Source organism: Hippocampus bargibanti, linkage group LG03 (genome assembly GCF_051943395.1).
Source record: "Hippocampus bargibanti isolate YZ-2025 linkage group LG03, ASM5194339v1, whole genome shotgun sequence".
In the NCBI taxonomy this organism is placed as follows: Eukaryota; Metazoa; Chordata; class Actinopteri; order Syngnathiformes; family Syngnathidae; genus Hippocampus; species Hippocampus bargibanti.
This window is the reverse complement of record NC_142736.1, coordinates 6,819,367-6,845,725: the sequence shown is the minus strand read 5'-3', so window position 1 is coordinate 6,845,725 and position 26,359 is coordinate 6,819,367. Positions and strand designations below refer to the sequence as shown.

The following is a 26,359-nucleotide window of genomic DNA, read 5'->3' as shown; positions in this document are numbered from 1 at the left end:
GTTCACGATCACCTCGTCAATGCTGGATGATTGACTCAACTCGCCATTGTACCTGGACTCTTCCTTCGATGCGCGAGTGTATCCGGTCCGAGGTATTTTCCCTGCGTCCCCTGCATAAATTTATGTCATCTTCCGGGATTGCGTAATTTTGTGTGCCATTTGCTTTTTGGCGTAGTAAGCGGGTCGGATCACCCCCTGCCTTCTTACTCACTGTTTTCTTTTATTTGTGAATAAACATCCTGCTTGGTTAGTACGTATCTGCTTTGGGATCACAAACATTCCACTACGTTCCGACGAGTCAGCTGCCGTCACTCTCCCTCGGAACGTGACAGCTACGGATGACTCGGCTACAGGATGTTCTTTTCTCTTAAAATATCTATCCAATGACACTTGCTCTCACTCCCACAGCAACATCACTAGGTTTCACAGCCTCCTTATTCTTTAATATCGTACTGATTGTAGATTTCGCCATGCTGTATTGCCTAGCCAGATCAGACACTCGCACACCTCCTTCATATTTTGCGATTATTTATTTCTTAAATGCAATAGTTGTATGCACTACTTTTGTTTTGTCACTTTTAGCAGCACTTACTTTCTTTGGAGGTATGATTAGGGGCTAAAACTCTTCGTACACCTATATTAAACGCTAGAGCAAAACGCAGCACGTCCGCCAGCGACAACAGTTGGTCACGGAGAGAGCGATACACCCGTACGCCGCTCAGCACCCCACCCTTGCGTACGCACTCACGCGTCGTATTGGCGTTCGAGAACCGAGGGTTCTCCACCTGCGCACAGTGTGGCACCAAGTCCCGCCCATAGTTTCCAGAACAATCTGGACGAGATTCATGTTAATCACAAGACGAAACCCATGTGACTTCACCCATCCCTTCTGCCATACTGTGTTGCAGAAATAAAAGAAATAAAAAGGCACATCCACGCGCCTGGTCTTATTAAGACGGCAGCATCGTGGAGATGACGACAGTCACTGTTGTGACACCCGTCTCGCACACACACACACATATATATATATATATATATATATATATATATATATGGGGCCAAATTTTAGTGCGCTGACGAAGTCTCTTGGATAAGAAGCGAAACTGCCGACACATTCAAAGAAGTACAGATGACGGCTGAAGAAACCTTTTCATCGATGGACCATCACAGTACGACTGAGAGCTTACACAGACGTTTCTCTGCGTTTAGTCACCACTTCTGTTGCGTAGCCGTGGTTGAAACGCACTCTGTTTCCCTCCACTCGAATCAGCGTTTGCCAGGTCGTCTTGAGGACGTCCTCTTTGATGTTGAATCTCAGGAAGTTTACGATCATCACTCGTGGTGGTTTGTTCTGTGCGCCCACTGAATCTTGAGATGAACATCTTTGGATATTCCCAGTTCTCTATGAATCTGTCTCCGTCTTTCAGTCCCCAAATTCGAACGTTGTTCCTTCTTGATCTTCCTTCTAAGTCGGATACTTTCTCTCACAGCTTTCTTTGTTGTACAAGTGAGACAGTGAGAATTTCTTGTATCTCTGTGCTCCATTCCTCGACTTTAACTGCTCTTTGTTCCAGCATCTCCATTTCCTTCTTTTGGATTTTGTTTTGCCTTTATTAGTCTCGCAGTGGAGAAATTTACATTTCACAGCAGCAAAGTTGTGAAAGCAATGAACGTAGAAAAACAAAATACAGGAGCTGCTGGAAAGGCAGCAACTCTCGCGGCGCCATTTTGAAGTCAAAGGAACAAAAAAAAAAAAAAAAAACATGACAACACAAAGACACAGAGAGTCATTCATTCTTAAGCACTTTCTGTACCCTCTTTGTTACACGAAGCAGTTCCAGATGAAAGAGGAAAGGATCAAAGCATCTCTTCGCCAGTAGATCAGGGACATCATGGTGGAATGTGCACGTTGACTACAGGCTAAATGTTGAAAGCAAACATACAGCTGTAGCATCCATTGACGAAAATAGATTGTCTCACATCTCCTGTCCCACATAAATCCGCTTCAATTCCAAGCCGCGACAGTTCCACATACGCATCGGCGCTCTGCGCTGACACTCCTTTCTTCTTATTGCGGGCTCCTCAAGCCATGCATCTGTGGCGCCTACTTACAAATAAAGAGAAAATCAAACTCTTTACATCCATCCATTCATCCAGCAGACTGTCCAACAGCACCGACCTTTCCACTGAACAAAGCGGGGCTGTGAAGATGATGCCCATTACATGCGCAAAAAAGCACAATGGCCCCTTTGGTGTCCAGCGATGACAGTCGAATGGCACCGACATTCCTCCCATTCCAATTCAAATTTTGCACCCGTATGTCAACGTTTATAGATTCAAGCTTTTCTGTTCGTTTCTTGATTTTGTCCAATTTGGCATCCAAACGGTGTTGTCCCATGTCCATTTTGGCTCTTATGTCTCTGAGTCAATTCTGTAGTTTCTTGCAGTGCTGTCGCCCAACCAGGTGGTTTGTCTGTTTCGCTAACACCTGCCCCTTTCAACTTCATCGTATGTGTTTTCACTCTGGTTCTCATTCTTCTTATTTTTGCCCTTATTCCTTTCCAGTCAAAGTTTTGTTCATAACCATTTTCTCTTTTGTTCGAGTTGTAGTTTCCGTTTATTTTCAACCTTTTTTTGCTCGTATGGCTGGAAACTCCGTGTGTTTGCTGCTTACCGTCTCATGACATACCGGAAGTCCCACACCTGAATTTTAATCATAATTTAAGGCCAAATTATTCAGTCCGGCCGTGATGATACAGAAAGTTAATTTAAAAATGTGTTTGCATGTTTCAGCCGCTCTGAGGCAATACGACTAACATCTGGAGCCACAGACAAGAAAATTGATGCCGCTATCCAAGGATGGCTAGAGCTGGCTGCTGATCGGGATGGAGGCGGGAAGGCGAGAATGAAAAGAAAGAAGAGAATGGAAAGCAATGTGATCAATGAATAAATGGTGTTCAAGAGCATGATGCATTACAATTTGAACTTGCTTACCGTGCTGCACTTTTCCGGTTTGTGTGGTTCCCTTGTGAGGTTCACATCATGAAAATAAACATTGTTGTACCAGTATTTGAGGCTTTTTTTAATGAGGGTCAAATATGTCTCATGAAAGAAGTGGCTCAGTGACGGTTGAATTAAAGCTGATATCAGGAGCCTGTTCAGAATTCTGGCCCGGCATCAGGCCAGAGTAGGGTCAGATCTGGTTTTTCAAAATGGCTCCAATATGATTCTAATGCAGCCCATTTTGTGGTTGCGGGGGACACTTCAGGACCGTCATTTATTGCAGTATGCGGGCCGAGTGCGCAGGCCAATTTTGCTGACTGGTCTCTGATGCTGCGGGAGCTTTCCATAGGCCATAACTGGTGCTGTAAAATGTGACTACTGTGCCTCTTAGAGAGAAAAAAAAACACATGAGAATAGCTGGAAAGTATTTGAGTTAATTTGGGGCTTTCTAAAACATCGCAAGTGATTGGAGGCTCAATTTTGACATGTTGTGTAATGTAATTGGTTAACTTAAGACTGTCACTTCTCTAGTTGTAACTGGGTGTGCTTATGCGTGCTAGGACATTTTCTCCGCTGCTTATTTTTCAACATTTGAGGAAACTGCTCAGTGGGAGGCAAATACCTTGCATTAGTGTTATCACTCCTTTAATTGTTTTCCCCCTCAGTTTAGCTTTACATTTTATGGATTTGTGGTGGCCCAGTTATTGACTGGTATGTGCGTTGGCCACAAGATGCAAAGGTGCAGGGTTCAAATCTGGCTCTGGACTTCTTGTGTGTAATTTGCATGCTCTTCCCGTGCCAAGGTGGGTTTTCTCCAGATATGTCCACATTCCAAAAACATGCATGGCGTGTCAATAGAACACTCTGAAATGTCCTGAGGTGTCATACGGAGTGTAAATAGTTGTTTCACTCTGTGATGTGTTCTGCTTATTATCCAAAGAGAGCTGTGACAAGCTCCAGCACCCACCACAATTTGTGCGAAGATAAAAATCTGAAAATTGATGGATGAATGATCAGAAAATGCACAAGAGAGTTGCATTTAGAGATGTGACCATGAGATTATTTTGTAATGGCATGGGTCATTATATGATGACAGTTAACACGGTCTATTCCGGTTGGCACTTTTAAGAGACCAGTTTTAATATGAAATTGGAGATTTGAATGAACACACGCACTTGGACAGATGGACTTCTCACTTGTGCCGTCCCGAGGTTCCTCTCCTCTCTTGAAAATGACGACCACCGCAAGTTGTGGAATGCGGGCTTGACGCAGTGCTGCTGTGGCATCTGCATGTGTAACGCCACGGAGTGTTTGGCCATTGATAGATAGCACCTCATCTCCTTTCTTTATAGTTCCCTCCTGTGTGGCAAGGCCATTGGGAAACACTTTGTGTACCTGCACAAACAAACAAAAAAAAACACAATTTGCATTTCACTCACACATCAGAATCAGAATCATCTTTATTGCCAAGTATGTAGAACACACAAGGAATTTGTTTCCGGTAGAACTACTAGTTTCCGGTAGAACTAGTTGCACTAGTATCATCATCAAAAAAATTGCAAAGAGGCACTATACATTTCTATTTGGGTTACTGTTTAAAGAGTTAATGGCTTGGGGGAACAAGTTGTTTAAATGTCTGCTGGATTTGGTGCGCATGAAGTGGGAGGTCAACACCAACTCCACCCTGCAAATTTCCCCATTGTGGGATGAATAAAGGTTTTCTGATTCTGATTCTGATTCTGAAAAGGCCCAGCAGAGGATGTACTTCCTGAGGCTGATGAGGAAGAATTGCATTCCACAAGAGGTGCTCATAGAGTTCTACACAGCAGTTATTGAATCAATCCTGTGTTTTTCCATCACGGTTTAGTTTAGGGCCGCCACAACATAAGGACAAAACCCAACTTCAATGGACAGTTGGGATGGTGGAAAAAAAACACTGGCGCCACCCTACCTACGCTCGAGGACTTGCACCCTGCAAGAACCAAGAGAAGGGTACGGAAAATCCTTTTGGTCCCTGCGCACCCTGCCTTTTCCATGCGCATCAAATCCCGCTGACATTCACAGTATCTTCTCTGGAGCCATTAACTCCCTAAACAGTGACCCAAATGTACTTATATCGTGGCTCTTTTCAATTTTTCACACCCCATACTCACTCGAATCATTGTCACTGATCTCTACTCCACCGCATCAGTAACTTTAAAGCACTCAAGGAATTCTGAACAGTTGCTCTTCAATAACTATTTATCTGTACCAACTGCATACTATTTTTTATTTATTCTACTTCTGATCATTTTAGCTCTGCTTGATATTTTGGATTACATTGTTTTACAGCTGTCATTGGGTGGGGCCACAGCACAACAATACCATTACATTACGGGATGTATTTCCAAACTTGTTTCTCATGTTCTTGTTTATCATAGTTGCTTGTGATACTTCAATAGGGTAGCCTGTACTACATTCCTTGTATGTTCTACATACTTGGCCAATCACAATGATTTTGATTCAGAATATCATTGAAGGCCGCAGACATAATTTTAATAAAGCACACAGATGGCAGGGAGACTTCATTAATCCTTACCTCTTTTCTTATCTACACCAAAGATGTGACCATTCGTTTCGCGTTTTCATGCCCCCTGTAACCTGATAACACGATAAGTTGGCTACTGTATTAACCGCTCTCCCTGAAAGGGTCAATACTCCAGACTTGAAACAACTTCCGGCAATATGCATATTTGGGTTACTCAAAGGAGCGGCAGAGGTTGGTGCTTATTTCTGAATTAAATACGTTGACCCCCACTACACATGTCTGCAGAGTTCAGCTTTAATTGTGTGGGCTTTGGAGAGCTTTTACAAGTTGTTCCATATTACCGTAATCAGCATCCATAAAGTTACAGCCAACAGAATGTATTAAAGACGACGTGTTGTGTAACAAACAAAACTGTTTACTTAGGCTTACTTACTGTCAGAGCTTTACTCTCACGGTCACTGCCTCCAGCAATGCTGAAGCCCAATCCAGCTCCCTCTTCCTTGTGCAAAATCACAACATGGATGTCTTGTAGTTGCTGTAAAGAAAGTCATAATTATTACTCGTTTGATGTTGCGATTTGTGAAATTGCAACAATGAACGAAGAACACACATCAAGAATAGATATGGGGAAAATATTACTATGGATACTAAATTAGATCTGAGCTACGGCTCATGGGGTAAACCTGCCCAGCCCACACACACTCTCTGAACCAGCCCTTACAGTGACCTTGTTGTCAAACCAAATATGGCTCTTAACATTTTGAGTTGTGTTTGGGTTCTTGTGTTAGGCTAATTGAAAAAAATGCATTGGCTATAATTGTGAACATGATTGTGACAGCCTTTTTTCCATATACAGTATGACCTGTGATTGCCTGGCAATCACTCCACTTAGTAAACATCTACTCTTACCTAAATGCTGACATACAAACTCTGATTTCTTTATTAATGCATGTGAGTCAGCCACTGTTTTGAAAATATTAACAATTTAATAACAAATCATGTTTGTCAAATGAAGAATACAAAGCTCTTCAACTTATCAGTATTAATGTGGTTTCTCTGTTTTATTTTATTTTATTGTTTTGTTTTTGCTTTAGACCACGATTTTACCAAATTTGCTCTTCTGTTGCTCAGCAGAGAGGACAAGCTTCCGGCAGAAACATTTCATGCACAAATAATGATAACCTACAGCCTCTCATGTTGTCAGTCTATAACCTGATAACATGGTAGGCTGTCAACTGCAGTAACTGCTGTCCCTGAGGGGTTAATGTGAGGTCAGGTACCTGTAAAGGCTGGACAAGATATTAATTTGGGCCACCATTGTTTTCCAGTCTAGTGGTTAGCAAGTCGACGTCACAGTGTGTGGTATCTTGAAAAACGGTGCAGACGCACATATTTTACTTGTTATATATTTGACCCAGGGCTTCTAGTATCAGCAACATGGGGAAGTGTGTCAAACTTTTTCATGCATGTGCAGTTGAGGGCAAATGCCAGGTACGGGAAGCCCGTGCATCCAAATAAAAACAAATAACATAAATAAAGGCTAATAAAGGCATATCCAATCCAATCCAATAACCACTTTGTGGCCAATACACCACACAGTGCAAAGGTTGTGGGTTCAATTCCAGCCCCAGTCTCCCTGTGTGCAATTTGCATCTCCCGGGGCCCGCCTGGATTTTCTCCAGGTACTCCAGTTTCCTTCCGCAATCCAAAATCATGCATGACAGGGTAATTGAATACTACAAATTGTGAGCCCAGGTGGTTGTTTGTTTCTGTGTGCCCTGTGTTTGACTGGTTCACAAATGTCCCCCACCTACTGCCTGGAGACAGCTGGGATAGGCTCCACCTCCCTCTGCGACTCACGTGAAGATAAAGCGGTTGAGAAAATGAATGAATAAATAAACAAACAAATAAATACATGAATGAATGAATGAATGAATGATATACCATCATCGCTTCTTCATCCAGAGCTCTGACTTCTTTGATCATCATTTCTATTTTCTCAGATGGGATAGCTGAAATGACGGACTGGGCACAAGCGGAGGGAACATACACTTCTTGGGGGGATCCCCTCTCCTCAAACTCAAAGGTACATGCTCTGAGAGTGGCCAAGCTGTGTTCAGGGACACACAAAAATAAATAAATAGATAAGGCACACACAAAAATAGATAGATAGACAGGTAGGTAGGTAGATAGATAGGTAGATGGCTGGATGGATGGATGGGATTTGCCTTTATTAGTCTCGCAGTGGAGAAATTTACATTTCACAGCAGCAAAGTTATGAAAGGATGGATGGATGAATAGATGAATGGACGGACGGACAGACAGACAGACAGACAGACAGACAGATGTGGGTGGATAGATGTGGGTGGATAGATGTGGGTGGATGAATAGGTAGATAGATGGGTAGGCAGGCCAGCTAGTTACATAGGTAGGTAGATGGACAGATAGACAGATAGATCATCGTCATATTATCACACACTGGGCATTAGTTGCACAGTGTTGTCTGTGCAACAACGATGATAAACGGGAAGTGTTTTTTCCCCTGAACTTTCATTTCAAAGCCACTTCCTGTTGAACGGAAAGACGAAAGAGATCTCAGTCTTATGAGAGTTCCTGTTCGCACATTGAAATACGTGAGTACTCACCTAATAGAAAATCCAGTGTCATTGACGCCTGAAAGGGGATCACACTCATGGGGGTTGAACATGTCTTCCTCAGTGAAGGCTAAGTGGTTTGGAGAGTAACCTGCCGGACCAGGCTCACTGGGCATGGGAAGGGTCCGCATCAACGCTTGTGATACCTAGAACCATGTCACCACATTTAAATTGAATACTTGACTCAATGTGTTTTAATGCTCTACATCAGGGTGTCAAACTCATTTTCGTTATGGGCCACTTCAGAGATATGATTTCCCTTGTAGGGCTGATTCAAAATCTCAACTTTATTTATCATTAATGACAATTTGACATGTCAAAACAAGATTTCAGGAAGGATCATGAAAGTTGACACATATGATTTGCATCTGCCACATAAAATGACATGGCAGGATGGATTTGGGCCCGGTCCAGATCACACAGTGAATACCAAGAGATCATTATGCGGGCTAAGCTTGTAAAAATTGACATGATTGAATATCTTTGTGAGTAAAAATACCTGGTTGCTGAAGGCAAGGATTTTACCAAAATTCTCCCCCTCCAGGTCTCGATGAACAGTATTGTTGTTCGACGAATTCAAGTGACAATGTTCAGTTTGATTCTTTGCTTCTTCCTGTTCAGCCATTTCTGGAGAACTCCGTTTTTTGGCATGACTAAGTCCCACGGAGGTGAGGCTTGGCGTGGAGACATCTTTGGACTGTGCAAAGCTGCTGACATCTACTCCTCGTGCTTCCGGTTCAGCAGTAAGGCTCAATTCTTCAGAAGGGTGGATATTTAATGCAAGTTGGACTGAAAGTGAATGAGAAAACGGTATCACAGATTCTGCCTCAGACTGGGAGGGCAAGTAATCCGGAGCTAATTGGATCGTTTGAGGCGAAGTTTTGGCAATGTTTTTTGTCCTGCTTGATTCAAGATTGAATGGTATCGTAGAACAGAGAGAATCCGACATGTCTGTTTCCATGCAAAATGGAGCTTGCTTTGCCTGGATTTCTTGTGAGGCTTCATTTTTGTTTGTGGGATGTTTTAGGTTTCGCTCTTTCTCAATCAAAGGAAGCAAGATAGATGGGACTACATGCCTCTTAATGTCCACTTTCTCTGGAGAGCCTGTGGTTGAAAAAGTCTCAAATGAGTGGATTTTATCTTTAACGGACAGGCTGGAAACAGATGAGTCAAATTTCCTATTGAAGCCTGTGTATAAGCCAGCATGCCTTGGCTTTGCAAGTTCACCCTGCATCTTCTGGAGTTGCTCGTCCCGAATCTTTTTCAGACTCTGTCGAAACCCAGCAGGCTTTGGTGCCACCGGAGGCCCCTTTTTTGATCCCATGTGGATCTCATCTTTGTCTTCGGGGGCCAGATGAGTTGAAGTAGCATCTGTGAGACTGCAATTGAGCTGTGTCATGCTCTCAATATTTTTCATTGTGACACCACTATCTGCACCGTGATGGAGAAAGGTGAGTTGGTCTCGCAGTTGCAGTTGTCGCAAATCTTGAGGAAAATGGTCCACAAAATGAACCCAGGGATCCTGAAGCTGCTCTCCCATACGCGTTTGCCTCTTAAAAGCTCCTCTTTTTGATTGTGAGCACATAACAGCTGAGGTCCCATCTGTCCACAGAACATCATGGAGCATATGAGCTAAACTATCTTAACAATTTAATGTGTATATCATTTAATAAAAATGTTATTATGTGACCAAAACATGAGAATAGATGTTGAACAACTACAGTAAAGTCATTAATCAGCGGAGCACATACCAATGCAAGCTTACCTGTGGGTAACTTGGCCTCCACAATCAACTTTTCTCTGCTCCCCTCTGGCAGTTTTGTCGTTTGTTCTTCTTCCTGGTTGACAAACATGAAGTAATGTGTCACAAAATTCTGTAACTCAACCCCCTTCCACTCACTCACTCACTCACTCACTCACTCACTCACTCACTCACTCACTCACTCACTCACTCACTCACTCACTCACTCACTCACTCACTCACTCACTCACTCACTCACTCACTCACTCACTCACAAAAAAGTGAAAAATACATACAAATGTATCTCACTGTATCAATTCTTTTAAACATATTAGAATATAGCTAGAGCAAAGAAAACTTTGGTTGTTATGAGCTACTATTAACTGTAAACTGAAATGGCTCTGCCTGGCACAAAGTAACACATTCAACAATACACACACAAACAAACATATTTTGCAAGCTCTGTGCAGCCACCTCGAAACAAAGATAATACCAAATAGTTAACTGCTGTATAAACAAAGGAAGGAGACCACCAAGACCTTTAAAGGACAACCGACACCTCCGGACATGTTGTGTCCATAATTTGTAAAATCACTTTAAATGACTTCCACTGAGGGTATTTTACAAAGATTCCACCGCATATAGCTATATTTCACATTTTAAGACTCACGCTGAATATTCAGGAAGTCTTGTTTTCGAGTTGGTGACGATTCCTAACGTGTCGTCACGTTAGGAACGCCCCTGACCGAGAAAGCGACACACAATGCATTTTGGCTACTGGGTTTGGTCTGAAAACTTCGTGTTGATCTGTGTTGATGGCAAAATTAGAAGGAAAACACATAAATAACGCGATGCTGAATCGTTGTGTGTTGCACCTAGACTGCTATTTGATACTAGTTGACACAAATTCCCAGCAGACAGCTCAGCCCATTTCAAATGGAGCATGGGCGCCATCTCGTGCATTTTCTGGGACGCTACATTGGAGTCCTGACGGCTCAAATTGATAATAGAAAAACTACTTTAATCAATTGCAAACATTTATGCTTTCCTCTTCAGAACTATTTGAATCATATTCATAACTGGATGAGTAACAAGAAAGCATCTTCTCTGTATCTGAAGCCATTGTTTTGATTCTAAAGCAAGGCAAGACGTCATGGCGTGACATCACGAACAAGGGAGCGTGACCTTCTGAAAATCGTCATCTCCGAGGTCATTTAGAAGTAGGTTTGGGACATTTTAACTCATTTTTATTGGTGTTTTGAATTTGACTAAAAATATCAGCCTGCGTCTTTTGGGTATTTTAGATGCTATAAAACGTTTTTCTGACGTCAGTTAGCAAACAAAAAAATGGTGTCGGTTGTCCTTTAAGGATATTCAGAGGCCCTGGTGGGTGTGAGCGCAAGAGGTTTGTGTGCCTTTTTGTTGAATCAGTTGTCTTCTAGACTTTTGTCTTTCATTTATTTTTGGGTTAATGTCACTTGTATTTGTATGTTATAATTATATGTCAATGCTCGTGACCAGTTTTATCTAGTGAATGCAGAACGCAACTTCAGGAACTTTTGTAGTTTATGTACTGTGCGACTTACATTGCAAGGTGCCCTTTTTGACATAAAAGGTTACCAAGACCTTAGGGTCGGTCTCAAGTCATAACCAATTGCAATGCAATCTAGATCAGTGCTTTATCGATACCGATCCTTGGCGACAGAAGCTCGCTTTTGGGACATGGAATGTCACCTATCTGGCCGGGATGGAGCTCGAGTTGGTGTGCAAGGCAGATAAATTCCGACTTGTTATAGTCGGACTTGCCTCCACACACAGCATTGGTTCTGGTACCAGTTCCCTCGAGTGTGTTTCTATTCTGTTCCACTCTGGAGTTGCCCATGTTAAGAGGCATAATCATTGCCCTTTGGCTCAGCTCCTGTACATTGGGGTTCAAACCAGGAGACGAAAGGTCCGCCTGTGGTTGAGCGGATGTGTCCTGACTGTTGTTTTTGCATATGCACAAAACAGCAACTCATCATACCCACCCTTTTTGGAGTACTTGGAGGGTGTGCTGGAGAGTACGCTGGCTGGGGACTTCCTTGTTCTGTTTGGGTACTTAAATGCTTATGTGGCCAATGACAGTGGGATCTGGAAGGGCGTGATTGGGAGGAAGACCCCTCCCCTTTCAGAACTCGAGTGTTGGATTGTCCAAAACAAACACCTTGCTCAATCACACGGGTATCCATATGTGCACTTTGCACGAGGACACATTTGTCTGCAGTTCGGTGATTGATTTTTTTTGGTTGTATCATCTGATTTGCGCATGATTTGGACACTGGGGTCAAGGAAGGGGCACAGCTGTCACCGGGTGGTAAATGGGCTTCAATGGTGGGGGGAGGTGCCGGTCTGACCTGGTAGACCCAAATGTAATGTCAGACTTTGTTTGGAGCGTCTTGCAGAATCCCCTGTCAGAGGGAGTTTCAACTCCCACCTCCGTCAGAGCGTTCCCCATATCGGAGGAGGTGGAATACATACAAGTGTGAATGGAACAGTGTTCCGTGTCTCTATCGTTTAGGTGGCCAATCTGACCGGTGGCCGTAAGGTGGTTGGTGCATGTTGTGGCGTCAAAGTGGTACTCACTGGTGGACACCAGCAATAAGGGGATGTCATCAAGCTGAAGAAGGAGTCCTATTGGGCCTTTACGGCCTGTAGGACCCCAGCGGCAGCTGACAGGAATTGATTGACTAAGTGTAACGCCGCTTTGGTTTTTGCTGATGAAAACCTCGGCATTTTGCAAAATTGCAACATAATCACTCCAAATCCCTTGCTCAAACACCATCAAATAAAACATAGATGAAGTTGGCAAGGGTGTGCCTTGGCCAAATTATTCCTTGGTAAACTGTCTTAGGGCAAAGTTCTGCATGCCCTTATTTACATTTTTCGCAGTTGACACAATGGAGCACTGTGTGCTCTCCAAAGCGTTCTGCAAAGACGCTCGTAGATTTTTTTTTCCAACATAAAATGAGGGTCAAGTTTCTCTTCTGGATTCCTGTATTGGAAAAGACACGGTTTGTCCATGAGTCGTCACCTTACCGTGGTGGAGAGGTTTGTGTGTCCCAATGATCCTAGGAGCTAGGTTGTCTGGGGCTTCATGCCCCTGGTAGGGTCACCCATGGCAAACAGGTCCTGGGTGAGGGACCAGACAAAGTACGACTCAGAAGACCCCATATGATGAAAAAGAGAAATGGATTTGGTTTTCCCTTGCCCGGACGCGGGTCACTCTCTGGAGCCAGGCCTGGAGATGGGGCTCGTTGGCGAGCGCCTGGTGGCCGGGCCTACACCATGGGGCCCGGTCGGGCTCAGCCCGAAGAGGAAACGTGGGTCCCCCTTCTCAAGGGCTCACCACCCATGGGAGGGGCCAGAGGGGTCGGGTGCAATGTGAGCTGGGCAGCAGCCAAAGGCGGGGACCCTGGCGGTCCGACCCTCGACTGCAGAAGCTAGCTCTGGGGATGTGGAATGTCACCTCTCTTACAGGGAAAGAGCCTGAGCTGGTGCACGAGGTTGAAAAGTTCCGACTAGACATAGTTGGGCTTGCCTCCACACACAGCCTGGGTTCCGGTACCAGCCCTCTCGAGAGGGGTTGGACTCTCTTCCACTCTGGAGTTGCCCACGGTGAGAGGCGTAGAGCAGGTCTCGGCATACTTATTGCCCCCTGACTCGCCGCCTGTACATTGGGATTCACCCCAGTAGACGAAAGGGTTGCTTCCCTCCGCCTTCAGGTGGGGGTCGGGTTCTGACTGTTGTCTGTGCATATGCACCAAACAGCAGTTCAGTGTACCCATCCTTTTTGGTGACCTTAGGGGGTGTGCTGGAGAGCGCTCCCCCTGGGGACTCCCTTGTTCTGCTGGGTGATTTCAATGCTCATGTGGGCAATGACAGTGGGACCTGGAAGGGCGCGATTGGGAGGAATGCCCCCCCGATCAGAACAGGAGTGGTGTCTTGTTATTAGACTTCTGTGCTCAACACGGATTGTCTATAACAAACACTTTATTCAAACATAAGGGTATCCATAGTGCACGTGGCACCAGGACACCCTTGGTCGCAGTTCGATGATTGACTTTATAGTTGTATCATCGGATTTGCGGCCTCATGTTTTGGACACTCGAGTGAAGAGAGGGGCGGAGCTGTCAACTGATCACCACCTGGTGGTGAGTAGGCTCCGTTGGTGGGGGAAGATGCCAGTCCGACCTGGAAGACCCAAACGTGTTGTGAGGGTTTATTGGGAACGTCTGGCAGAATCCCCTGTCAGAAGGAGTTTCAACTCCCACCTCCGGCAGAACTATACACATGTCCCGGGGGAGGTGGGGGACATTGAGTCCGAATGGACCATGTTCCGTACCTCCCTTGCTGAGGCGGCAAATCAGAGTAATCAAGTGACAAATGACAATCCCTGTACTCGCTGGTGGACACCAGTAGTAAGAGATGCCGTAAAGCTGAAGAAGGAGTCCTACCGGGCTTATATAGCCTGTGGGACTCCTGAGACAGCTGACACGTATCGACTAGCCAAGCGGAATGCAGCCTTGGTGGTCGCCGAGGCAAAAACACTGGCATGGGAAGAGTTCGGTGAGGCCAAGGAAGCCGACTTCCGGACCGCTTCGAGGAAATTCTGGTCCACCATCCGGCGTCTCAGGAGGGGAAAGCATTGCACCACTAACACTGTGTACAGTGGGGGTGGGGCGCTGCTGACTTCGACTCGAGACGTCGTTAACCGGTGGGCAGAGTAGTTCGAAGACCTCCTCAACTCCACCAACACGCCTTCCTTGGAGGAAGCAGTGTCTGGGGACTCCGAGGTGGGCCCTCCGATCCTTGTGACTGAAGTCACCGAGGTGGTTAAAAAGCTCCTCGGTGGCAAGGCCCCAGGGGTGGATGAGATCCGACCGGAGTTCCTAAAGGCTCTGGATGTTGTGGGGCTGTCCTGGCTGACACGCCTCTGCAACATTGCGTGGTCATCGGGGAGAGTGCCTCTGGATTGGCAGACCGGGGTGGTGGTCCCCCTTTTTAAAAAGGGGGACCGGAGGCTGTGTTCCAACTACAGAGGGATCACACTCCTCAGCCTCCCTGGAAAGGTCTATTCAGGGGTCCTAGAGGGGCGGGTCCGTCGGAAAGTCGAGCCTCAGATTGAGGAGGAACAGTGTGGTTTTCGTCCCGGCCGCGGAACAGTGAACCAGCTCTACACCCTTAGCAGGGTCCTCGAGGGCGCATGGGAATTCGCCCAACCACTCTACATGTGTTTTGTGGCCTTGGAGAAAGCGTTTGACTGTGTCCCTCGTGGAGTTCTGTGGAGGGTACTTCGGGAGTATGGGGTACAGGAGCGGCTGATACGGGCCGTTCGGTCCCTATATGACCGATGTCAGAGTCTGGTTCGCATTGCCGGCAATAAGTCGGAATCGTTTCCAGTGAGGGTTGGGCTCCGCCAAGGCTGCCCTTTGTCACCGATTCTGTTCATAACCTTTATGGACAGAATTTCTAGGCGCAGCCGAAGCGTTGAAGGTTTCCGTTTTGGTGGCCTCAGTATAGCAACTCTGCTTTTTGCAGATGATGTTGTACTGTTGGGGCCTTCAAGCGGAGCTCTCCAACTCTCGCTTGAGCGTTTCGCAGCCGAATGTGAAGCGGCTGGGATGAGAATCAGCACCTCCAAATCTGAGACAATGGTTCTCAGTCGGAAAAGGGTGGAGTGCCCTCTCCGGGTCGGGGAGGAGATTTTGCCTCAAGTGGAGGAGTTTAAGTATCTGGGTGTCTTGTTCACAAAAGAACGAGAAAGAACGAGATCTTGGATGCAAGCGGCCGAAATGAGCTTTCTCCGTCGGGTGTCCGGGCTCTCCCTTAGAGATAAGGTGAGAAGCTCGGTCATCCGGGAGGTCTCAAAGTCGAGCCGCTTCTCCTCCACATCGAGAGGAGCCAGATGAGGTGGCTCGGGCATCTGATTAGGATGCCCCCGGGGCGTCTCCCTCGTGAGGTGTTCCGGGCATGCCCCACTGGCAGGAGACCCCGGGGACGACCCAGAACACGCTGGAGAGACTATGTCTCCCAGCTGGCATGGGAACGCCTCGGGATCCGCCAGGACGAGCTAGAAGAAGTGGCTGGGGAGAGGGAAGTCTGGGCTTCCCTACTGAAGCTGCTGCCCCCGCGACCCGACCCCGGATAAGCGGCAGAAGATGGATGGATGGATGGATGGATGGATGGATGGATGAAATATGCTGTGATTTTGCAACTCAGATAATGGTAGTACTTTTTTTTCGAATTCCCATTCCTGCCCATAATATATTATTGTCTTATGCATGACGTGACAACTGCTCGTTGATTCGTAATCACGGGCCAGAAAGAGAATACAGTGAGACCTCAATTTATGAACTTAATTGGTTCCCAGACAGAGTGTGTAAGCCAAAAAGTGTATATCACAAAAATTTTGTTATAGGAAACCATTAAAAATTGAATAATCCGTTCCCGGGTTTCCATAAAATATACTTTTCAACTAAATTAGCCTTAAATCTACAAACAACATACCTTATTCTATGTGCAATAAATGTGCTAATGTATTGTAATGAAAGAAATACACTGCATTGTATCATAAAGTCACTTTATTTACATTTGTGATGGTCATTGATGGCTTGATGGAATGGCGTTGGAGGTCAAAGGGAATTGCTGTTTGGGAAGAGAGGCAAATTACATGAGGTGTAAAATAAAGTTTTATGTACCTTTTTGATGGTCGTTGATGGCTTATGGAAGGATAGTCACCTTCCATAAGGACTGTTGGTAACTTAACCTCTGGTGTGGCTTCTCTTTGCTTCTTTGGAGACTCTTCATCATTTTTGCTCATTAAAAACCTCTTAATTGACACCTGTTGCTTTCTGACCTGTAAGGTCTTACGAAACTGAGGCATCACAGTATTGTTCATCAGGTTGATGACTCTCATAACCACAGTCTTTTCTTGATGGAAATGTTTGATAAAAGCCTGCAATTCATTCCATTTTGCCAACATTTCTTTGATGCGCTCACTAGACGCTGCAGCAATCTCATCCTCCTCAGATGACAACTCCTGGATGGCTTGTTGCTGCTTGTCCTCGTGAAGAGTAATCAAATCCTCCGTGTTGAGGACCTCATTATGGTCAGCAACAAGCTCCTCAATGTCATCCGCATCCACTTCGACTCCCATGTTCTGTCCAAGGGAAACAATTTCGTCCAAAACAACAGCGTCATGAGGATCAAATGTTTCAAAATCCCTCCCAAGGATGCATGCGGGCTACAAATTCTTCCAAGCTGCTTTCAATGATCGGAGGGTAACATCCTGCCAAGCCTTTTCTACCAGCTGAACACAATGAAACACGTTGAAATGGTCACTCCAATAATCACTCAGGGATAGTACGGTGTCATTTGTCACTTGAAAGCATCGGGTAAATAAAGCCTTTGTGTAAAGCTTCTTGAAGCTTGCAATCACGTGCTGGTCCATGGGCTGCAGGAGAGGGGTTGTGTTGGGAGGGAGGAATTTTACCTGAATGAAATTAAGAGCACCGTGAAGTTCCTCCTCCAAATTTGGTGGATGCGCTGGGGCATTGTCAAGAAGAAGACACTTGACAGGGAGTCCTTTCTCCTCGAGATATTTCCTCACTGAAGGAGCGAAAACATCATGCATCCAGTCCATAAACAGGAGATGAGTAACCCAAGCTTTGGTGTTGGACTTCCAGCTTGGATTTAACCACCTGGTTTCTTTTGAAGGCCCTTGGGGTTTCAGAATGATAAACCAATATTGGTTTTATCTTACAGTCACCACTGACATTAGCACAAAACAGGAGGGCCTATTTTGCCCAGGGACAGACGTCTCTTCCTGAGTAATGAAAGTCCGGTTAGGCATCTTCTTCCAGAAAAGTCCGGTCTCATCCGCATTAAATACCTGCTGAGGAATGCAGCCTTCTTCATTCACCAGTTCGAGGAATGACGCCTTGTAGGCTTCAGCAGCTTTATGGTCAGAACTGGCTGCGTTACCATGACGAGTGACGCAGTGAATCCCAGTACGGCCCTTAAAGTTCTCGAACCATCCGTTGCTGGCTTTAAAATCCTCAAACAGTGCCGAGCTTCCAGGTTGCCGCGTGGCGATATCGGCGTGAATTAGCCGTGCTTTCTCACATAAATAGCTTTACTCACGCTGTCGCCGGATAGCTGCTTTTCGTTAATCCAAATTAACAGAAGTTTTTCAACTTCTTCGATTGCCCGAGACCGTCGCTTTGAGAGCATGGAAACACCTTTCGCAAAGGACGCATCTTTGATGGCTTCTCTGTTCTGGAGAATGGTAGCAATGGTTGACTTAGCATACCCGTGCTCGGCCAATAAATCACACAAACGCACAGCTCGTTCGTGTTTTTCAATTATCTCCTTCTTCTCAGCGACAGTGATTTTATTTTGTTTCTTCTTGGGCTGAACACAAGCCTGTGGTGGGTTTTTTTTCGGTGCCATAACCGTAAAATTATCACCAAAAAGCGATCGATGTGTGCATTCAATGAGAGGGGTTGTGGAAAGGTGGCCTGGCTGGAGCGCCGTTTGGTCGTGTGCTTCCACCGAAGATCACTCCACCAGATCCGAAGGTCATGTGCTTTGGTGTTCTTCTGCGGAAGATTACTCCACCAGCCGTGGTGGGTGTGTATTATGGAAATAGTGTGTATTTTAAGGTTTAATTGTCATAAATTTGACGTTCGTAAGACGAAAAGTTCGTAAAATAAGGTGTTCGTAAATTGAGATCTCACTGTACATTCAATTTTGGGAAAAATAATAAACTACCTTATTGTCTCTGAAGGACTGATCTGTGGTCTTCTGACAAGATGTGGCGACTGAAGAGTTAAATAGAACATTGTAGTCATCGTCAGGACACACAGGCACAGAGAATCTGTTGTTAGGTCGTGTCGTCGTCATTGACTGTGAGAACAGGATGGGCACATATCACTGAATTTTATGGACTAGTAAAACAAAAAAAAACGAGGTCTGGAAATGCACATTTTGTTCTTTAATATGACCACTTCCAGTGTCCCGAATTGTTAACCATTCTTGTACAACAAAGAGGTAAACAGGAGTCTGACTCTCGTTTTCAGCCAATTTGATATCCACATTGTGAAATTTTGACTAGGGATTAATGACCTTCAATAAGCATGTGGTGATTGCTTCAATCTGTGGTAAATCATTTCCTGAAAATGAATACATACATACATACATACATACATACATACATACATACATACATACATACATACATACATACATACATGAATACATAGTACATAAATACATACATAAATACATAAGTGACCAAATGAACAAACGAATGAAAAATAAATAAATAAATAAATAAATAACTGCCCCCCCCCCTTCCACCTGGTTTTTAAAAAGCATTACATATAATAAGCGGCAAAAAGAAAATATCTGAAAAGCTGTTGTGTCTGAATTGGTACGTGACACTTTAGCATTGGTTTCAGAGTCAGACCTGCAGCAAATGCTTATACAGGTAACATCCAATTTACGACCGGCGCGAGTTACGACCACCCGTACTTACGAGCATGACCGCCAGCCTTTTTCTTTTAATTCTATGGCTGCCACTGCGACAGCCGGCAACACTGTTGAAATCCACAGCGTGTTTGCGATGCATTTGGTAGAATAAAAGACTTGAGATAGTCCTTATTGTTTAGATATGTCACGTTCCGAACGAGACAGAGAGCAGCCGACTCGTCAGAGCGGACTTTCTATATCTTCGGTGCTCGGTCCGAGCCCCCCCAGGAGCCCACATCCCGTAAGCAGTATTGTGTTGTCTCCCTGCACGGACCTCTGTCTCTGTCGCTTGCTTGGGGATCCAGGAGTTGCTCCCTGTGAATGATGCAGTGGAAATTCCAAAACTCAGGAAATGTTTGGTCAGCTTTGCACAGCCCCACAAGCCCGTTCACAGATCCGATCATGGCAGGTGCTCCATCCGTGGTTATTGCAGTCAGTTTCGGTATGCGCATCATTGTTTCCTTCACATCTTTGCCGAGGGTTCTGTCTTTTAATGGCACAATATCAAGGAGTTCTTCTTGGATTACACAATCCTTTGTCACAGACCGTGCAAATATTGCCAACTGAGGCTTGTCTTGTATGTCACAACTTTCATCCAATGCGACACTAAAATACTCACTTGCTTGAAGGTCAGAGTGCAGCTGTGATTCAATAACTATGCTAATGTCTGCTATTCAGCGTTCAACAATGTGGCGGGACAGATGGACATCTGCTACCATTTCTTTTAGTTTGTCGTTTTCAGGAGACAAGATTTCAACAGCGTCACTGTGGCATTTCTTACTAAACTCCCCTTCGTTGTATGGCTTTTTAGCCTGTGCAATGTTCCAAGCCAGTTGGTATGATGCAAGCGTTACAGTCTCTGGGTGCTTTGTAAATTTTCTGAAAAAAAAAAATCTGCTTTTCAGTTTTTAAAGTGACCAACTCGTGCTTGCGAAGTTCAGTCCCTTTGGGGAAATCTTGGTCGATGTTCGCTTGGAGTGAGCTGAAGTGGCGCTGAAAAATTGACGCTCTGAAATGCGGCAATGACGCCTGACATATAAGGCAGAATGGCTTTCCCTTACGCTCAACAACAAAATATAATCTCTCCCACCCTGTTAAAAACGTCCTGTGTTCATCTTCATATTTTCGTTTTGCTGGACATTTTTTCACTACCATTTTGAGAGCAAACTTGATGCAAATTAATTGTTTACATCGTAAACAATTTGTGTCGAGTCTCTGACTGGTTGGCCACCCGTGGTTTACGACATAAATGATTGATTTTCATTTCACGCCCATGCATGTTAATGTCACATGGTCAGCTTGATACCGTATTTTCACGACTATGAGGTGCACTTAAAAGTCTTCACGACTCTCAGGTGCCCTTAAAAGTCTTAAATTTTCTCCAAAATGGAGGATGAATGGCAGTGCCAGCGCTAAACATTTTTTACGCTTGTCATGTGGACGCCCCTTAAGAGCCGGCCCCTCAAGAGCCGCATGAAATCAGCCAAAGAGCCGCATGCGGCTCGGGAGCCGCGGGTTGGCCAGTGATCCTGAATGTTGCCTTTTCTGTCAAAATGTCAATATGCTTCTCATAGCTGGGAAGTTCACAATTAAGACACGCTCTATTAAAATCACCCAAAATGATTAGGGGTGACTTTGGATATTTTAGCTGAAATGTGTTTACTTGTTCACCTAGTATTTACATATTGCTGTGTTAGCGTTAGCTTGTGGTGCACTCTACACGCCTACAAGTATGACGTAGGTGAACACAAGTGGCGAGTAGAATGGTTTGAAGATACTCCAAGTCCAGGCTCATCAGTGCATCATTTTTTTTGTTGATATAGAAGCACATTCTGCCACTTGTTGATTTCCTTGATAGCTCCATGTTACAATCAGCTCAAAGGGGGCAAAAGCCAGGTAGATATAGCGCGTAATCTGGGTGGGGGTCACTGAGCCAGGTTTCAATGAAGTACAGTGCAGCAGAACATGCAGAGGTGTTATGGGTCTTTGTGAGGAAAAGTTCATCCATCTTGTTTGGTAGCAAATGTCTTCTTCTTCTTTTCCTTTCGGCTTTTCCCCTCAGGGGTCGCCCCAGCGAATCAATGTCCTCCATCTATACCGGTTTTGTCCATCCTCTTCCCTCACACCAGCTACCTTCATGTCCTCTTTGACCACATCCATAAACCTCCTCTTCGGTCTTCCACTCGGTCTCCTGCCTGGCAGTTCAAGGCTCAGCATCCTTTTCCCGATATAGTCGCTCTCTCTCCTCAGGACATGTCCAAACCATCTAAGTCTGGCCTCTCTGACTTTCGCTCCAACGCCTCTAATATGAGTTGTCCCTCTAATGTACTCATTCCTGATCCTATCCAACCTGGTCACTCCCAAAGAAAACCTCAACATCTTCAGCTCTGCTACCTCCAGCTCTGCTTCCTGTCTTTTCTTCAGTGGCACTGTCTCCAGTCCAAACATCGTGGCTGGTCTGACCACTGTTTTATACACTTTTCCTTTCATCCTAGCTGAAACCCTTCTATCGCACATCACACCTGACATTTTTCTCCAGCCGCTCCAGCCTGCCTGGACACGCTTCTTCACCTCTTTTCCACACTCTCCATTGCTCTGGACAGTTGACCCCAAGTACTTAAAGTCCTCCACCTTCTTTATCTCTTCTCCCTGTAGCATCACTCTTGCACTTGGATCCTTCTCATTCACACACATATATTCCGTCTTGCTGCGACTGATCTTCATTCCTCTCCTTTCCAGGGCATATCTCCACATCTCTAGTTTCTCCGCCACCTGTTCCCTGTTCTCGCTACAGATCACAATGTCATCTGCAAACATCATGGTCCAAGGAGATTCTTGTCTAACATTGTCTGTCAGCCTGTCCATCACCATAGCAAACAAGAAGGGGCTCAGAGCTGACCCCTGGTGGAGTCCCACCTCCACCTTGAATTCGTCAGTCATACCGAAAGCACCTCACAACTGTCTTACAGTCATTATATACGTCTTGCACCGCTCTGACATACTTTTCCGTCACTCCAGACTTCCTCATGCAATGCCACAGCTCTTCTCTGGGCACCCTGTCATACGCTTTCTCCAGATCTACAAAGACGCAATGCAATTCCTTCTGACCTTCTCTGTACTTCTCTATCAGCATTCTTAAAGCAAACACTGCATCTGTAGTACTGTTTTTTGGCATGAAGCCATACTGCTGCTCACAAATGTTCACTTCTGCTCTTAGTCTTGCTTCAACTACTCTTTCCCAGAGTTTCATTGTATGGCTCATCAACTTTATTCCTCTGTAGTTAGTCCAGCTCTGCACATCTCCTTTGTTCTTAAAAATGGGCACGACTCCATTCTTCAGGCATCTGTTCACCATCTAAGATCTTGTTGAATAACCCAGTCAGGAACACCACCGCCACCTCTCCAAGACACTTCCATACCTCGATTGCTAAATCATCAGGCCCGAGTGCCTTTCCCCCCTTCATCCTCTTCAGCGCCCTCTTCACTTCATCCTTGCTAATGCTTGCTACGTCTTGGTCCACAACAGTCACGTCTTCTACTCTTTGTTCCTTCTCATTTTCCTCATTCATCAATTCTTCAAAGTACTCTTTCCATCTTGCCATCACACTACTGGCACCCGTTAATACATTGCCATCTCTATCCTTAATCACCCGAACCTGCTGCAGGTCCTTACCGTCTTTGTCTCTCTGTCTCACCAGCCTGTAAAGATCAGTCTCACCTTCCTTACTGTCTAGCCGAGCATACAAGTCATCATAGGCCTCTTGTTTTGCCTTTGCCACCTTTACTTTAACCGTGCGCTGCATCTCCTTGTACTGCTGTCTACTCTTGTCCGTCCTCTCAGTGTTCCACGTCTTCTTTGCTAACCTCTTACTCTGTATACACTCCTGCACCTCCCCTTTCCACCACCGAGTCTCCTTATCTACCTTTCTTCCACTTGATACACCAAGTACTTTCCGACCTGTGTCTCTGATTATGTTCGCTGTAGTTTGCCAGTCATCTGGAAGGACCTCTTGCCCACCCAGTGCTTGTCTTACCTCCTTCCTAAATGTCATGCAACACTCTTCCTTTTTCAACTTCCACCATTTTGTCCTCACTTCAGCATTTGGTTTCTTCATCTTCCTCACTGCCAGCGTCATCCTACACACCACCAACCTATGCTGTCTGGCTACACTCTCACCAACCACTACTTTGCAGTCACTGATTTCCTTTAGATGGCGCCGTTGACACAAAATGTAGTCTACCTGTGTACTTCTGCCTCCACTCTTGTAGGTCACCCTATGTTCCTGTCTCTTCTGAAAGAAAGTATTCACAATAGCCATTTCCATTCTCTTAGCAAAGTCAACCACCATCTGTCCTTCAGCGTTCCTCATTTGGAGTCCAAACCTGCCCATCACCTCCTCATCATCTTTGTTTCCTGCGCCAACATGTCCATTGAAGTCTCCACCAATTACAACCCTCTCACTTCTCGGGATGTTCTGTATGACTTCATCAAAGTCCAATCAAAATTTCTCCTTCTCCACCAGCTCACATCCTACTTGCGGGCCATACCCACAAACAACATTGAACATCACACCTTCAATTTCTAGCTTCAGACTCATCATTCTATCTGATACTCTTTTTACTTCTAAGACATTCCTAACAAACTCCTCTTTTAAGATAACCCCAACTCCATTTCTCTTTCTGTCTTCACCATGATAGAACAACTTAAAACCTGACCCTAAGCTTCGAGCCTTGCTCCCTTTCCACCTGGTCTCCTGGACACACAGTATGTCTACCTTCCTTCTCTGCATCATGTCAACCAGCTCTCGACCTTTACCTGGCATTGTTCCTACATTCAAAGTTCTTACTCTTTGTTCTGTACTGCTGGCGTTCCATTTCTCTCTTTTCCTCCGGGCACACCTCCCTCCTCTCCTTCTTCGACCAACAGTAGTCCATTTTCCACTGGCACCCTGAAGGTCAACAGTACCAATGACGGCCGTTGTTAACCCGGGCCTCGACCGATCCGGTATGGGATTCATAGGTTTGATTCGCATATTTGTTTTTGCAATTTTTTTTTACGTCAGATGCCCTTCGTGACACAACCCTCTGTATTTATCCGGGCTTGGGACCGGCACAATAAGACACTGGCTTGTGCCCCCTTGTGGCTACATTTTTTTTGGTAGCAAATGTAGATTAGCAAAATGGGTTGATGGGAGCGGGGTTCAAAATCCCCGCTGATGTCCAGTAGCTTGACTAGCATGACGGCTCGCTTCACCCTCCTCTGATGGCATATCCATGTTCCATAGAGCGGAGCCACTCCACTCGCGATAAGCCCCGAAAAACCCTGTGGATTTTTGTGTACTGGTGAAAAAAAAGTCAGATTGTAGAATTCCCAAATGCTAAGCACGCGAAGCATTTTGGTGACCCGCTTAGGGTCACCAAAAATGAACGAAAATGACCAAAAAATGGATAACACTCGGGAGCGCATAAACGAGGCTGCCACACGTGTCGGCACCATATGATGATGAAATTGTGCATTAAAAAATGAAAAAGAAAGGCAAACTTTGCAAGGGAATGCAACATTTTGCGAGGGAACGCAAACATTGTTTTCCTTCCAGGTCCCCTTAAGCCTTAAGGCTTAAGGGGATCTACGCATAAAAATATCAGCCCTTCTCAGTAGTGCCACACCACCTCCGTCCAACATAACATTAGAAGAGAGAAAGGTGTTAACTACTCTACAAAAAGCTAAAAATATTACTATTTTGCCATGCTTTCCTCTTCCGAACTATTTGAATCATATTCATAACTGGATGAGTAGCAAGAAAGCATATCCTCCAAATCTGACTCTCTGAAGCTATTCCTTTGATTCTGGAGCAAAGCAGAGACATCCTGGCGTGACGTACCGAACTGGGGGCGGGACTTTCTGAAAATCCCCAATTCACAGCTCATTTTGTTGCAGTTTTAGCACACTTTAAGTCAATTTCATTGGTGTTTTGCATTTGCTTAAAAATATCAGTCTGTGTGTTTTGGGTATTTTAGATGCTATCAAAGGTTTTTCTGATGTCAGGAAACAAAAAAAATGGTGTCGGTTGTCCTTTCAGGGTGAATGAGTTAAAATTATTGTGAATGTTGTGACTACAGTATATCTATTAAAGGTTGAAACTAATTTGTTGGAATACAGTGGCAGATCAAACAACAATAAAAATAATTATGCGCCAATAATTTTGTTTGGGAGGTCGTAGATTTGTGCTATGAGGTGAATAGTTTATGCATAGGCATCGATGATAGATAGACCTATAGATTGATTCCCACTTACTTCAGGTGTGTCAAGACTATGGGCACGGCCTGATAGGTGATGACGTGTGTTGGGAAAGTTGTGAATGTTGACGAGGCGGCCATGGAGGTGGTACTTGGTGTTGTCACTGCAGGAATGGCTCATGGATTTCTGAACTTGACAAACTGTGACCTGACTGAAGATCCTTTCAGAACATGTGTTCTGTCTGTGAGAACAGGACTCCAACTTTCGCAAACCTGTAACATAGATTTTACGGAAAAGTGACATTTGTTACTTCAAATTAAGACTTGTTTTGCATTCTTGCAATACACAAATGAAAACAAATTATTAACAAAATAACAAATTAATGGCACGGTAGTCGAGTGGTTAGCACACCGGCTTCACAGTGCAGAGGTCGCCGGTTCGCGTCCTGGTCCGGCCTCCCTGTGTGGAGTTTGCACATTCTCCCCGGACCCGGATTTCTCCGGGTCCTCCGGTTTCCTCCCACACTCAAAAAAAAAAACATGCATGGCAGGCAGATTGACCACTCCAAATTGTGCCTAGGTGTGAGAGTGACTGTTGTACGGCTTTGTGTGTTCTGCGATTGGCTG

The 26,359-nt window shown here is 45.0% G+C and overlaps 1 protein-coding gene across 3 annotated transcripts in view; it reads right to left on the bottom strand.

Moving 5' to 3' along the window:
• il16 (interleukin 16) overlaps nt 1-25,971 on the bottom strand; it is a 36,218-nt gene extending 10,247 nt beyond the window's left edge. The window contains exons 1-8 of one of the 3 annotated variants that reach the window (XM_088991764.1): nt 25,791-25,971; nt 18,737-18,871; nt 9,950-10,022; nt 8,684-9,786; nt 8,176-8,330; nt 7,475-7,640; nt 5,964-6,065; nt 4,179-4,398 (exon numbers count right to left, since the gene is read on the bottom strand). In XM_088991764.1, the coding sequence (XP_088847890.1) occupies nt 4,179-4,398; nt 5,964-6,065; nt 7,475-7,640; nt 8,176-8,330; nt 8,684-9,786; nt 9,950-10,022; nt 18,737-18,871; nt 25,791-25,913 (2,077 nt within the window). In that variant the 5' untranslated portion in view covers nt 25,914-25,971. The remainder of the gene's footprint in view (nt 1-4,178; nt 4,399-5,963; nt 6,066-7,474; nt 7,641-8,175; nt 8,331-8,683; nt 9,787-9,949; nt 10,023-18,736; nt 18,872-25,790) is intronic. The other 2 variants (XM_088991765.1, XM_088991763.1) reach the window with 2 other exon arrangements.
• Between the last annotated feature and the right edge of the window lie 388 nt (nt 25,972-26,359).